This window comes from Phodopus roborovskii, unplaced genomic scaffold, assembly GCF_943737965.1.
Source record: "Phodopus roborovskii unplaced genomic scaffold, PHOROB, whole genome shotgun sequence".
Classification (NCBI taxonomy): Eukaryota; Metazoa; Chordata; class Mammalia; order Rodentia; family Cricetidae; genus Phodopus; species Phodopus roborovskii.
The window spans coordinates 49627463-49642743 of NW_026126480.1; the positions used below are offsets into that span (position 1 = coordinate 49627463).

The 15281-nt window shown below is 47.5% G+C and overlaps 2 protein-coding genes across 2 annotated transcripts; one reads left to right on the plus strand and one right to left on the minus strand.

Moving 5' to 3' along the window:
* Positions 1-5913: 5913 nt before the first annotated feature.
* On the minus strand, positions 5914-6801 carry LOC127227813 (keratin-associated protein 5-1-like). Its single transcript, XM_051192138.1, has one exon. The coding sequence runs from the start codon at positions 6799-6801 to the stop codon at positions 5914-5916; it is 888 nt and encodes a 295-aa protein (XP_051048095.1).
* Positions 6802-13143: 6342 nt separating this feature from the next.
* On the plus strand, positions 13144-14010 carry LOC127228561 (keratin-associated protein 5-2). The gene has a single exon (XM_051193425.1). It carries the CDS (start codon positions 13183-13185, stop codon positions 14008-14010), a length of 828 nt encoding a protein of 275 aa, XP_051049382.1. The 5' UTR covers positions 13144-13182.
* Positions 14011-15281: the final 1271 nt, after the last annotated feature.

The window sequence follows — 15281 nt, forward strand, 5'->3', positions numbered from 1 at the left end:
TGGACCCCAACAAAAGGGATTTATTAGATTGGCTTAAATGATGTGGTCTGGGTAGTCTAACAATGGCTGTTGTCTTAGTTTGGTTTTTTATTGCTGTGAAGAGACACCATGACCACAGCAACTCTTATAAAGAAAACTTTTAATTGGGGTTGGTAGCTCACTTACAGTTCAGAGGCACAGTCCATTATCATCATGATGGGGGGGGGGGCATGGCAGCATGCAAGCAGACATGGTGCTAGAGCTGGAGTGCTACATCTTACAAACAATGGGAAGTTGGCTGATTCACTGAGGGAAGCTTGAGCAAAAGAGTTCTCAAAGCCCTTCCTTCAGCAAGGCCACACCTTCTAATAGTACCACTCCCTTTGGGGTCTCTCAAACCACTCCAGCTTTCTTCACACTGGAGAGAGTGTTCAATATTGTATCCAAGATGGGACACATGGTAAACCTCTCTCATTGCTGGGACAAAATATCTGATCAAAGCAACTTAAGGAAGGAAGAGCTCACTGTGGCTCACAACTTGAAAGTGCAGTCCATCATGGCCAGGCGAACATGGCAGGAGGAACAAAGAGATGGACGCTCCCTCTCTCCTTATTCACCCCGGACCCAAGCTCATGGGATGTTGCTGTCAACTCTCGGGGTACTTTCTTATTTTTATTTCATTCATGTAGGTGTTCTGCCTGCATGTATGCATGTATACTACATACATGCAGTGCCTGAGGAGGCCAGGAGAGGGTGTCAGCTCCCCCTAGAAGTGGAATTACAGATAATTGTGAGTTGCCATGTGAGTGCTGGGAGTTGAACCCTGGGTCTTCTGGAAGAGTACCCAGTACTCTTAACTGATAAGCCATCTCAACAGGCTTTTCTTCCTTTTTTTGAGAAATGCTATTCATTTAGTCCATTTTAAATGTGATAGTTTATTTTCATTTAATTTTCGAGGACTTTATCCATGTATACAATGTATTTTCATCACATCCACTCTGTCTATACTGTATTAATACCCGTCTTCTGAGGGTGACACTATTGTAACATTTTCAGGGTGGTGCCATGTGAAAGCTGGGACAGGTAACATGGGTCCTCTTTATGCTTTGTTGTGGCTATATATGAATCCATGGCTATCCAAAAATGAACAATTAAATCTGTAAGAAAGGAGTGGGCAGCCCAGAAAAGTTTCTGATTGCTGGGGGAGTTGATGTTTATAACTTGCATGACAGTGGTAAGTGGCAGTTAGCAAGTGCCACTTGAGACTGAGTATGGCAGCAAAGGTAGTTGTTAAGTAAATTACCAGTTAAGCAATTGGTTAATTAAATCCTAAGTGTATTTCAAAGGTTCAATTAATGGGGGTTACCCCTGTTTGGAAGTAGATGGTGACACTGAGTAGGTTGGCCTGAGTACTGAGAGGGTGAAACTACCCATTATTACCATGATGGAACAGGTCAGGAAGGAGCTGGTTCCAAAGCTTATCCAGAGATATAGGTGGCCCCATTGACTGATCTCCTAGACCAGGCACACCCATGCATGCCTTTTCCTCCCCCTGTAACCTCAGCTTTCTGTCTGGATTTGACCTTCACAGGCCTGTTGTGGTTTGAAAGAAGATGCCCCCCCCCACACAAAGGAAGTGGCACTATTAGAAGGTGTGGCCTTGTTGGAGTAGGTGTGGTTTTGTTGGAGGAAGTGTGTCACTGTGGGAGCAGGCTTTGAGGTCTTTTTTCCTCAAGCTTCACTTAGTGTAACAGTCAGGCAACTTCCTGCTGCCTGCAAGATGTAGCCAGCATCATGTCTGCCTGCTCATTGTCATGCTTCCCTTCATGGTTATAATGGACTGAACCTCTGAAACTGTAAGCGAGTCACTCCAATTAAATGTCTTCTTTATAAGAGTTGTTGTGATCTCTCTTCACAGCAATACTAAACCCTAAGACAAGGCCTTAGTTAGTGCATGCTCATCATATCCTGTCAAACATGTCTCCAGATGAATAGCCTAGAAGGAGCCCATTAAATGAGGCTACTGGGAGTCATAACAAATTCGGGAGGCCTGAGCTGTCACCATCCATTCACTTCAGGACAATTTGTATTTGATATTAAAACAAAAACATGCTGGGATTCTCCCCCAAGACTTGTTCCATAGCTGAGCCCCTCCAGACTAGCTAGCCACAAGGATCCGATCATTCCAGTTCAGATTAACCAAGCTCCCAGTCAGGAAAAAAGTCATTCTGTCTTGAAAATATTAACATATTATGTCTGGAACAGTGCACTACTCAGCAGCTCATCCACTTACCAATAGCAGTTATCCTAACAGACATGTACATGTGCACTCACAGATGGACACACACACATACATGCAGAGTCCTTGGCCCATCCCATTTTCAACGGATCCACAGTAGCAGCAGGCCTTTCTCTGACAAACGGTTGTGTTGGTGGGTCTGATTGTGGTCTGTATATCTCAAGGTTTTCTGGGCTATAGGCTCCTCCTCATCCATGGAAGAACCCCTTCCCCATCAGCAAGACCGATACACACAAGAGCTGCTAGTCAAAGCTAGGCAGTGCTCATTCCTGGACTACTGGTTCCTTAGCAGTCCCCACCCTATCATCTAGGAAGAAGCAGCTATTGTAGGCTGTGTGTGTGTGTGTGTGTGTGTGTGTGTGTGTGTGTGTTGCTCAGCCTTGTAGAGCATGGAGACAGACATTTAAAAATGGCAGGACAGCTCCTTTGGTAAAACACTTGTCATGCACTTTGCACTTTGCAAGTACAAAGACCCCCATTTCATCCGCAGAACCAATGTGAAATGCCAGATAGAGTCTCAGCTCAAGGAAGACAGAGACACCAAAATCCCTGGGACTCACTGGCCAGACAGCCAAGTCTAGTGAGCCTCAGGCTAGTGACAGACCCTGTCTCAAAGGAAGAGACAAAGTTTCTGACAGTAAGAACTGAGGTTGCTCCATGGCCTCCACACATGTTCACACACTGTGCTGGATGGTTTTATGTCAACTTGACACAAGCTAAAGTCATCTGAGAGGAGGGAACCTCAATTAAGAGAATGCCTCCATAAGATTGGGTTGTATGCAAGCCTGTAAAGCATCTTCTTTTGATTGATGGGACAGGGCCCAGTCCATTGTGGATGGTGCCATCCCTGGGCAGGTGATCCTGGATTGTAGAAGAAACAAAGCCCAGCAAAACATGGGGAGTAAGCCAAAAGCAGCACCACTCCACAGCCTCTGCATCAGCTCCTGCCTCCCGGTTCCTGCCCTGTTTGAGTTCTTGTCCTGACTTCCTTCAGTGATGAACAGTGATATGGAAGTGTAAGCCAGATAAACCCCTTCCTTTCCAAGTTGCTTTGGTCATGGTGTTTCATTTTAGTGATAAAAACTTTAACTAAGACACACATTAAAATAAAGTAAAGTAAATTGGGTTCGTTTTATCTTAAATTCAATTCTCTAGTTTTCCCAATTTTCCATTCATTTTCTACATCTTTTCTTCTGGGATAACCCTTTAAGTTCAGGTATCCCAATCTTTTACTAACTGCCACTACTGCAGCCAACACAGAGCGGGCATCGAGTTTTCCAAATTTCATCCCAGAGGTAAGAGGCTAATACCTCCCTTCTCACTCCACGCCCAGCCATTAAACCAAGGCCACAATTCCTGTAATGAGAGGTCTCTGAGTTAACTCAGATGGACCAGTTATGCTGTTCAGATTGGCTTCCCTGCACTCTGGGGATCTTACACACACAGTGTGTCCTAGTTTGTTTTCTGTTGCTGTGATAGACACTGTGGGACACTCCTCCACACTGTGTGAATATAGGTCATTGTGGTTGGTTTAATAAAGAAGCTGACTAGCCAATAGCTGGACAGGGTAAGGTTAGGTGGGAGAACCAGACTAAGGGAAGAAGAAGGGTGGAGTCAGAGGAGTTGCCAGTGAGACATAGAAACAGGAGGTGTAAGATGAGAGGTAATGCTACATGGCAGAATGTAGATTAATATAAACATGTTAATTTAAGTTGTAAGAGCTAGTTAGTAATAAGCTTGAGCTATATACCAATAATTTCTAATTAATATTGTCTCTGTGCCTTTATTTTGGAACCAGCAGGTCCTGAAAAGCCCCACCTACAAAACTCGATAGCTAAAAGCAACTTTGGAAGGAAGAAGTTTATTTGACCTCACAGCTCATAGTCTATCAGGAAGGGAAGTCAGGGTAGGAGCTTGGAGGCAGGAACTGGAGCAGAGGCTGTGGAGGAAGGCTGCTTACTCCTTGCTCCCCGTGGCTTGTTCTACTTGCTTTTCTACACAACTCAGGACAACCCACCCAGGGGTAGCATTGCCCACAGTGACCCAGGCCTTCCCACATCAATCATTAATCAAGAGAATGCCTCGCGGACATTCCTACAGGCCCATCAGTTCTGGGCAATTCTTCAGTGTAGGTTCCCTCTTCCCACGTGACTCTAGGTTTGTGTCAGGTTGATAGCTGAAGCTAACTATGACACATGGCAAGCCTTCTGCCTCAGTTTCTTGAGTGCTAGGATTAGAGATGTGAGTCACTCTGCCCAGCTTAGAATACTATATTTTTAAAGAAAAAAGTAAGACTGTCAAGATAGTTCTGAGGGTAAAAGTACTTACAGTGCAAGCCTGACAGCCCAGAATCCAAGGTAAAAGGACAGAACCTTCTCTTGATGTGTGTGTGTGTGTGTGTGTGCGTGTGTGTGTGTATGATTCTTGTCCATATCACTAAATAAAATAAATTACATTAATCAAAGAATAATATATCTTGATTTCATACAGATGTGCCTAATTTAAGAACTAGAGCTTTACTCCCACCAGCCATGCATCCTGAGTTCCCAGTTTCCTTTATCAACCTGATTGTGTGTTCCTGGTCCTCAGAGTATCACCAGTTTCAGTGCTGCCCTACAGGGCCAGGCCTTTACTTTTTGTGCTTTCCTTTACTTAGGACACAGGCTGCTCATGAATTAATGTCTTCACTTCTCAGAGCCCAGGCATCTTGTGAGAGCTTTTAGAGGGAAGGCTGGATGCACAGTCTTCCTCTGCTGCAGTCCTTTACAGACAGCTCCCTGTTAGAAAAGAGTGCCACCTGCTGGATGAAAAGGCTCCAGAGAGAAGGGGTTGGTGAGGGTAGGTGTGTGTGCCAGGAGATCTGCACTGAAATGCCCACTGAGAATGTCAAAGCCTTCCAAAGGGAGTTGTCAGAGGGGTGGGTCTGACCCAGCCAGGAGCTGTCACAGCTTCAGAGCCTCTTTTGGCCTAGCAGTTAGGTGTCCCTCCAACCAAATCTAGTAAGGCGCAAATGGAGCAAGGTCCAAGAGAGGGAGGAGACAGGTAGAAGGAGCTATGGTGCAGGAGAGCCCTTAGCTACCCCCAGAACCTCCAGCAGGCTGGTGGAGTCCCACCAAGAGAAAGTGGAAACCATGGAGTGATAGCAAGTGACAGAATGAACGAGGCATGGTTGTGATTGGTTCGTGTGATTGTTTTTTATTGGTTTGTGATATTCGATTTAATATAAAGCAGGGGTTGTTATTTCTTGGCATACTAGTCCAAGAAAGTCTTTATACTCACCTTATTGCAGCAACACCAAGGGCTGGCTCCTGCTAAGTTAAAAAAAAGACATAGCAGGAATCATCTCCTGAGTGCAGATGGCTAAGTGGGCTGGCTATGGGGAAGACACTATAGGTGGTGTGACTCCAGAGAAGAATTTGTTGACAGTGGATGAGAAGATGGCCTCTTCTTGGGAACTGGAAACCACTTTTGACTTGGTCCTGTGGAAAGTAGGGGTGCTAAGGGAACATGGGAAACCTGGTGATAAACTGAAGGCCACAGCTGAGGAAGCCAGTTCAGGACAGGTTCAAGTTGAGAGCCTCAGATCTTGTATTGGCAGCACATAGGGATACAGCAGCAGGGCTTCAGCAGCTGGACTAACAGCAGCAGGGCTTACAACAGCTGGACTCACAGCAGCAGGGCTTACAACAGCTAGACTCACAGCAGCAGGGCTTGCAACAGCTAGACTCACAGCAGCAGGGCTTGCAACAGCTGGATTGACAGCAGGAAGACCCACAGCCTGAAGAGCAGCAGGGCTTGCAACAGCTGGACTGACAGCAGCAGGGCTTGCAGCAGCTGGACTGACAGCAGCAGGGCTTGCAGCAGCTGGACTGACAGCAGCAGGGCTTGCAGCAGCTGGACTGACAGCAGCAGGGCTTGCAGCAGCTGGACTCACAGCAGCAGGGCTTGCAGCAGCTGGACTGACAGCAGCAGGGCTTGCAGCAGCTGGACTGACAGCAGCAGGGCTTGCAGCAGCTGGACTGACAGCAGCAGGGCTTGCAACAGCTGGACTGACAGCAGCAGGGTTTGCAGCAGCTGGACTGACAGCAGCAGGGCTTGCAACAGCTGGACTGACAGCAAGATGACCCACAGCCTGAAGAGCAGCAAGGCTTGCAGCAGCTGGACTGACAGCAACAGGGCTTGCAGCAGCTGGACTCACAGCAGCAGGGCTTGCAACAGCTGGACTGACAGCAGCAGGGTTTGCAGCAGCTGGACTGACAGCAGCAGGGTTTGCAGCAGCTGGACTGACAGCAGCAGGGCTTGCAGCAGCTGGACTGACAGCAAGATGACCCACAGCCTGAAGAGCAGCAAGGCTTGCAGCAGCTGGACTGACAGCAGCAGGGCTTGCAGCCCCCACAGCTGGAGCAGGAACAGGCAGGCACACAGCAGCACACAGGCTTGCAGCAGCACACAGGCTTGCAGCAGCTGGAGCAGCAGCCCCCACAGCTGGAGCCACAGCCTCCAGAACAGCCACAGCAGCTCATGGTTCTGGTGTTGGGTTGAGGATGGAGTAGGTCAGAGGAGCAGGTGGAGAGGGAAGTGTGCAGGTATGGAGTCCCTTGAGCCTAGGGCCTTTATATCCCTGCCCAGGGTCAAGTGTGAGGTGGCACATGGCACTTCCTGGTTCCTGTCCGTGTCATAGTCTAGCACTCTCTTCTGCATGGTGTTATCTATTACCTCTGGTTTCCTGATGCTTCCCAATCAACATTAACAAGTGTCCCGGATGTGCTCAAGCCCCTCCTTTGAGCTGTAAAAAGACACAGCAGTGAGTCTTGCTTCCATCCCATGACTGCTGCACTTCCTCGGTGTTTGCCTCTTCCTGGATTTCAGGTTGCCACTTGCCCACCTCAACATTCACTTTCTCTGGTCTGTCACCATGTTAGTTTCCTCATTGAACCTAAACCCTGTGACTCTCCAGGTCACCTGCCTCTTCTTCTTTACACAAGGCTGCTTTGGCTGAATTCCCCCATTCTATCTCCCCAAAATGGCCTTATTTTCTTGGAAAATGTCATCTGGTGTTTAAGTGTAGTGTTTCAAAACCAACTTTTGCCAGGTGTGGTGATGGACACCTTTGATCCCAGTGTCTGGAAGACAGTGGCAAGTAGATCTCTGTGAGTTGTAAGATAGCCTGGTCTATATGTGGAGTTACAGGCCAGCCAGGACTTCACAGCGAGATCCCGTTACCATAGACACAGATATACATCTGGATGGCAGATGCTGAGTTTTAGGTTCTTGTGCCTTTTTACAATGACTTGTATGGACCGGTGGACAGTTACAGGGAAGGAGAGGATAAGGGGGAAGATACCACCTTGGAAGAGCCAAAACAATGAAGGGACAGTATTGGGCAGGATCACATCTTGACGGGTACTGCTCAGCTATGTATACCTCTTGCTTTCTTTCAATCTGAGCATCATGTCAGGACCACAAAGACTGACCCAGTCCTCTTTGTTCTTCTTTCCGGTGTGGCCACCTTGAGTAAATCTCCTTTCTCTGGTTTTTGTTATTATTTGTCTGTTTAATGGGAGGTGGGTGGTTGAGCCTAACTTGTTAGGGCTGCCAGGGCCTGTGCTCCTGACCCTAATAACTTCAGTAAGAAGTTCTTACTGTTGGTTCTTACAGTAAGAGTCATGATGGGAGGAGGGACGTTGAGAGGTCTCACACAGGGGCAGAGTTACTTTATCTAAGACACTTTTCTCATCTTCCCACTTCAGCGAGCATCAGTTGTTTCCACCTCTGTGAGTAAAGCAGAGAAGTTGATGTGGGCTTTTGAGAGCAACAGGCTTTCCAGGCTCTGGGCGAGCTTAACCAGGAAGCTAGTGTGAGTAACAGAGATCCTCGCTTCATAATAAGAGCATTGGAGGCTCAGAGCAGCAAAAGTGAGATGGCTGATCTTACAACTTAGCAAGGCCCACCTCGCTCCAGAATGGTTGGTACACTGGATGAGTGAAGAGAACATATCCTACAACCCGCATGCATGGCAAAAAAGCCCCCGCCCCTTCCTTTCCAGCTGAGTAATTAGGAGGGTATACTCTCAGCCACCATCTGGTCTTATCTTTCTGCTGCTTCTCAACAACAACAAAATGTGTATGGATTCATCTCTTCATTTTATATCCTGTTTAAAATGTATCAGGTACATGGCCTTGCTGGACAAGCTTGACTGTTAGTAAACTTGTACTCTAAACTCCTAGTTTGTTTGTGTGTGAGTGTGGGGGTTTGCGAGGGAGAATGACTAACAGTGGTCCAATGTTTTTCTGTTCCTCTGTATTTGGACCTAGGCTGGCTCAAGGCACCTTTGAATGAACTGTCAGATTTTAGTCTTATAGCTGGATGATCATCATAGTCCATCATAGATCTCACCCTTACTGTCTAGGCGTTACAAGGTGTCTCAGTCTCAAAAATGTGTATTGGGTTTTGTTTTGGATTCTGAGAAAATTTGACCCTCAGTAAATTTCTCCCTAGTTGGTACACATTGGGCCTTGCACTCCTGTGGGTAGGGGGCTCTACTGAGCTGTTGAGACTCTTTCCCAACCATTTGGCCACTGCCATTTGGTGACTGGCTTTGTCTTTCCGATTCCGGCTTGTTGGCTTTTGGGGGTGGGGAGAGGGGTGGTAATGCCATATAACAGGGAAGGTTGAAACCTCTTGGTCTGTGGGTATCAGTTGAGCCATTAGGGTGAAACAGAAGCAAGGGTGTTGGGGAGATGTCTGCTGTTGTTTGTGAACTGTGCAACTATCAAGCTTTTGCCAGCCCCATGCTCCCTGGGGAGCATTCAGATGACAAACTGGGGCAAAATCTGTCCCCAGAATCCCCAGCATAACCCAGCAGTAAACCTCTGACCGCATTAAATCAGTTTTGTGTGTCTTTTCCTTAACTCATTCCATAATAAAATTAATTTTTGGCATGCCTATCTTAAAGAGAGAGAAACAGAGATACAGAGAGAGAGAAAGAGAATTTGTGAGAATTTTAGGGTCAGATTTTGAACTATATTAATTTATAGTGAAATATTGCCTCTTTTTTCTCTCTTTCTTTGAAAGTGGGTAGCTAAGTGCAGGAATTTAATAGTTAGCTGTAACATTTGAAATAAAAAGGCCAAAGTAGTTGTATAGAGATTTACCTCCATCAAATCTAAATAAAATACCAGCTAATTGAAATGTCAATTTCATTTGATTGGAAATTCAGTGGAATAGTTTGGCTTTGCTGCTTCCAAATGGAAACTAAGGCTGAGGGAGAAAATCTCATCACAGGATTTAGAAGAGACATCTAATCCTATAGAGCAAGCATTTTAGATAAACAAGAAGCATGTCTAACAGTTGACTGAAGTACAGTTTGTATAAAACCATGCAGCTTGTGGTGTAAGATAGAAGTTACAAAACTGTGGGCTATGAAGATTTGTTAAGAATTTTCTTCCACTATAAATTCTACCTACCCAGCATTGGGATTACAAGCATGCACTACCAGCCTTGGATGTTTTGTTTTTTAAATGAGGTGTTACTCTGTATTCCAGGCTGTCCCAGAACTTACTGTATGTAGATCAGGCTGGCCTCCAACTCACAGAGATCTGCCTACTCAGACCTTGAGCGCCAGGGTTCAAGGCTTGTGTCACCATTCCCAGCAATTGCCAGCACTTTTAATCAGGTTGTGGGACTAAAAGTCAGGTCCTAACGTTTACAAGGCAGACATTTTCCCAACTGAGCCATCTCCTTAGTCTCCTTTCCCTTCCCTCCTCTCCCCTCTCCTCCCTCTCTGCCTCCCTTCCATTCCTTCCCCATTTTGAGACACAGCCTCATTGTATAGCCCAGGCTATCCTCAAACTTGCCTGCACCCTCTTGCCCGCTGGGATTATGGTCACGGCAGCCACATCTGCCTTACCATGATTTTTCTTGTAGTTTTGGTTGTGAGCCTAGCCTTCAATGGCTGAGCCTTCTCTCCAGCCCACAGTGATGTTTTCTGACAGTGAATCCTTCCTCTATTCTTGTATAGACTCTCTTTGGCTGTGCCTTATTGCACAAAATAGCCATATTGAATTTTTAAATATTTGATTTAGAAGTTGTGTACTCTGGTGGTGATACTGTGGGTCTCTGTCTTTTATCTGACATCACTTTCTTGCTTTCAGAGTCTCCATCTTTCCCTTTTGGGTTATTTTTCCATTCATAGAAACATCTATGAGAACTCAGGTGTAAACCTTCTCTGGGATTTTATGAGGCCAAAGATCTGAGAATGATTTCAGTGTCTTCTAAGGTTTTATTGGTTTGTCCAACTTTTCAAAATTATTTCCTATAATTAAACAGTTTCACTTTCCAGGAAATGGGGCCATTCCTCCAAGTGTTCAAGCTCACTAACACAAGTTGTTTCTGGTTCTATAAAGTTGTTTTTGAAGCAGACATAGCTGTGTGTTTAATCTTTACAGGTTTTGTTCCGTTTTCAGTAAGGGCTTGCTCTCTAGCCAAGCTTGGAATTTGTGACAGCTCTCCTGCTAAAGGTGTGCACCACCATGCCCAGATTTAGTTTGTTGCCTTTAGAGCTTTAAACTCCTTTCTGATGCCCACGTACCCCAAGGAAAGCGAGCTGCTAAAATACAGTAGTACGTGAAGCATAAAAAGATAAAATTTGTATATTCACAATAAATAATGCACACTTAGAAGCATGCCTGTATCACGTAAACACTGAAGAACAAGGCTCAACACCCATTTAGGGATGGCAACTTTCAAAACAGGAGATTCCTGGTGTGTTGTGCCATGTTGACGGTCTAGTGGGGATGGCTTATAATTTCCCTCTTCCACTTAGACATAAATCCTAAAGACAATAAATGGAGTCCAAAGAACAAGGTCCCGTGGGAGTAAGGCCCCCCCCCCATCCTCAGAGAGCGCCTGGCCAAGCGTAGTGAGAGGAGCTCTGACAGAATTTGGTCAGTTAATTCAGTACTTGGTTGTGAGTAGAAGATATAAGGGGGCTCCAGAGATTGGGACCCTGCACCTTTTTGAGACCCGGCCTTCAGAGAAGATATTTTCCAGCTTCCAGCTGGGTCCCATCCTGGATGGGCTGGGTGCTCTGAGGTGCCCTTCGTGCTGGACAAGGCTTCCTTTGGCACCTTTGCACCTGCATCCACACACAGCTGCTACTTCTGAAACACAATAGAGAGTAAGAAGAAGTGGACTCTGAAAGGCAGCAAGAGGAACCTCTGGAGAGGCTACAGGATAGCAAGCCTCTCACAGCGACACAGTGTGGCTTATCGGGGAACAACACAGAGCATCTTCCACTGCTCAAACCCAGGCTGGATTCGAGACATAATTACACAAAATTGCATTTACGTGTCTCTGGACAGCTGGTATATTACCTACACCTGTCTACCCCTGGGCAATAGTCCGAAAGGCCTAGAATGTGTCCTTTAGAGACAGAAATACTCACTATGTGAAGTGGAACTGAGCTCTGGGATCAAGTCTTATGACAGTGTTTCAGTCTACATGCAAAGCTCCCCACGATGTCTTAAGCCCAGCAGTCATTAGAATTGAGCCCAGACTCCAGGCCTGAAGAATCAGTCCCCAGGAAGGACTTCTAAAGGGCATGACCACAGTGTCCTAGTTCTGCTTCAGCAAGAAACAGCTTTAGAAGGCAATATTGGGCCAGGCATGTTGGAGAATACCTGCAATTCCAGCAATAGAGGGGCTGAGGCAGGAAGGATAGCTGCAAGTTCCAGATCAGCCTGGGATACATAATGGGTTCACGGCCAGCCTGAGCTCCCTACATAGAGAAACCCTGTCTTTACAGAAAATTCTAAAAAGTGGTCTTGGAGAAATCCAGCATAGGGAAATGTCCAGAGATCCACAAGGATGACCCCAACTAGCAATCTAAGGAATAGTGGAGAGGCTACCTTAAATGCCCTTCCCTATAATGAGATTGATGACTACCTTATATGCCATCCTAGAGCCTTCATCTAGTAGCTGATGGAAACAGAAGCAGACAACACAGCTAAACACTGAGCCAAACTCCTGGAATCCAGTTGCAGAGAGGGAGGAGTGATGAACAAAGAGGTCAAGACCAGGTTGGAGAAACCCACAGAAACAGCTGACCTGAACAAGGGGAAGTCATGGACCCCGGACTGATAGCTGGGAAACCAGCATAGGGCAAACCCAGACCACCTGAACACGGGTGTCAGTTAGGAGGACTGGGCAGTCTATGGGGCCTTTGGTAGTGGCTCAATATTTATCCCTATTGTACAAATGGACTTTGGGGGCCCATTCCACATAAAGGGATACTCTCTCAGCCTAGATACACAGGAGAGGGCCTAGGCCTTGCTCCAAATGATGTGACAGACTTTGAAGATTCCCCCATGGAAAGCCTCACCCTTCCTGAGGAGCAGAAAGGAGATGAGATAGGGGACTTTGGGGGAGACAAGGGAGGAGGGGAGGAAGAGGGAACTGGGATTGACAGGTAAACAAAATTGTTTGTAATATAAATAAAAAATTGTAGAAAAATAAATAAAAAGTGGTCTTGGGAAGAACAGTACAGAAGCCATGCTCAAATAAACTAGCAAGTCCAAGTTACCTGAGTCATTCATTCCTACCTCTGTGCTTCCTTATAGTCTCCAAAGAAAGGAGTCAGCTACTGGACACTTGTTAGTGTTTACTGAGGAGCAACATTCCTTGGAAGACATGGTAGTCTGTTTGAGAAAGGCACAAGGAAAGCATAAATAATAGATAATACCTAGACTATGACACAGACAGGAACCAGGAAGTGACCATGTACAGGTTTACACCTGACCCTGGGCAGGGATATAAAGGCCCCAGGTTCAGGGGACTCCACACCTGCACACTTCCCTTCTATCTCCTCCTCTGACCTACTCCATCCTCAACCCAACACCAGAACCATGAGCTGCTGTGGCTGTTCTGGAGGCTGTGGCTCCAGCTGTGGGGGCTGCTGCTCCAGCTGCTGCAAGCCTGTGTGCTGCTGCAAGCCTGTGTGCTGCTGTGTGCCTGCCTGTTCCTGCTCCAGCTGTGGGGGCTGCAAGGGAGGCTGTGGCTCCTGCGGGGGCTGCAAGGGTGGCTGTGGCTCCTGTGGGGGCTGCAAGGGAGGCTGTGGCTCCTGCGGGGGCTGCAAGGGTGGCTGTGGCTCCTGTGGGGGCTGCAAGGGTGGCTGTGGCTCCTGCGGGGGCTGCAAGGGAGGCTGTGGCTCCTGTGGGGGTTGCCAGTCCAGCTGCTGCAAGCCCTGCTGCTGTCAGTCCAGTTGTTGCAAGCCCTGCTGCTGTCAGTCCAGTTGTTGCAAGCCCTGCTGCTGTCAGTCCAGCTGCTGCAAGCCCTGCTGCTGTCAGTCCAGCTGCTGCAAGCCCTGCTGCTGTCAATCCAGCTGCTGCAAGCCCTGTTGCTGCTGTGAGTCCAGCTGCTGCAAGCCCTGCTGCTGTCAGTCAAGCTGCTGCAAGCCCTGTTGCTGCTGTGAGTCCAGCTGCTGCAAGCCCTGCTGCTGTCAGTCCAGCTGCTGCAAGCCCTGTTGCTGCTGTGAGTCCAGCTGCTGCAAGCCCTGCTGCTGTCAGTCCAGCTGCTGCAAGCCCTGTTGCTGCTGTGAGTCCAGCTGCTGCAAGCCCTGCTGCTGTCAGTCCAGCTGCTGCAAGCCCTGTTGCTGCTGTGAGTCCAGCTGCTGCAAACCCTGCTGCTGCCAGTCTAGCTGCTGTGTCCCTGTGTGCTGCCAGTGCAAGATCTGAGACTCTGGCCATGGACCTCAGGTGGCAGAGCTGATGCAGATATACTGGCTGTCTGGTTGCTCTGTCCTGGGGCTCAGTACTTTTCAAACCACATCACCAAAGATGCCTGAAACAGGAAGAGGAATCCAAGATGCCACCTACCAACTGGACCCCACTCCTGGCTCCCTGTTCTCTTCCCCTCTGGTAGGTTTTCTTCCCTGTCTGTCCCTCTTTGTAAGTCAGTCTGACAGCTGTCCCTTCACCCAGACTGACTAGTCTTGATCCTTCTAGCTTCCCCTGGGTCAAGTCCTGATCCTGGACCCCTAAATAAACAGTGTGCACAGCACAAACTTAGTCTCCTGTCTTCTGTTTTCCTTATATAATTTCCTGCACCCACTCCCAACCCACTTAGTCTGCCCTGGGCTCCAGATTCAGAGCCAATTAGACTTCAGCCCTTCACTGAATGTGGATGGACAGCATTGGAGGACTGGTGTGGGAAGGAAGAGGTGGTAGCTGGGCTCCCTTGTTGGAGGGGAGGATGTGTGGGCAATCACTGCTCCTCTGTCACTTGGTGTCTCAGAAGCCTGTGCTCTAGAGGAAGCTTTACCTAGAGTATTGCCGTTGTTGAGTTTTGTCACAAGACACTCCAGGAAGACTGATTTAACAAGTCTCCTCTGCATACTGGACAAGAATGATGTACTGGCTGGTTTTGTGTCAACTTGACACAAGCTAGAGCCATGAGATGGGTAGGAGTTTCAGTTGAGGAAATGCCTCCATGAGATCCAGCTATAAGACTTTTTCTCAATTAGTGATCAGTAGGGAAGGTCCAGCCCATGGTGGGTGGTGCCATCCCTGAGCAAGCAATGGGGAACAAGCCAGTAAGCAGCACCCCTCCCTGACCTCTACATCAACTCCAGCCTCCAGGTTCCTGCCCTGTCTGGACTTCTTCCAATGATGGACGGTGATCTGGAAGTGTAAGCCAAATAAACCCTTTCCTTCCCAACTTGCTTTTTGGTCATGGGGTTTTGTAGCACCCCGAGACAAATGACAAGTCATTCCTGAGGGCTCATGTAATGAAGCTCACAGCCTGGGCCTTCACGTGGGACCTTGCTCAGAAACTAGACAATCCTGTCATGTACTGAATGGAGGCTACCGCTTAGAAGGAACATAAGGGCTCAGACAGGCACACAAAGGAGGATGTAATGTGATGGTGACCACTTCAATAAGGCAAGAAAAACAACTCTCTAAGTATTAGGAGGGAATACATGCTACAACTCATAAATAACGCATTT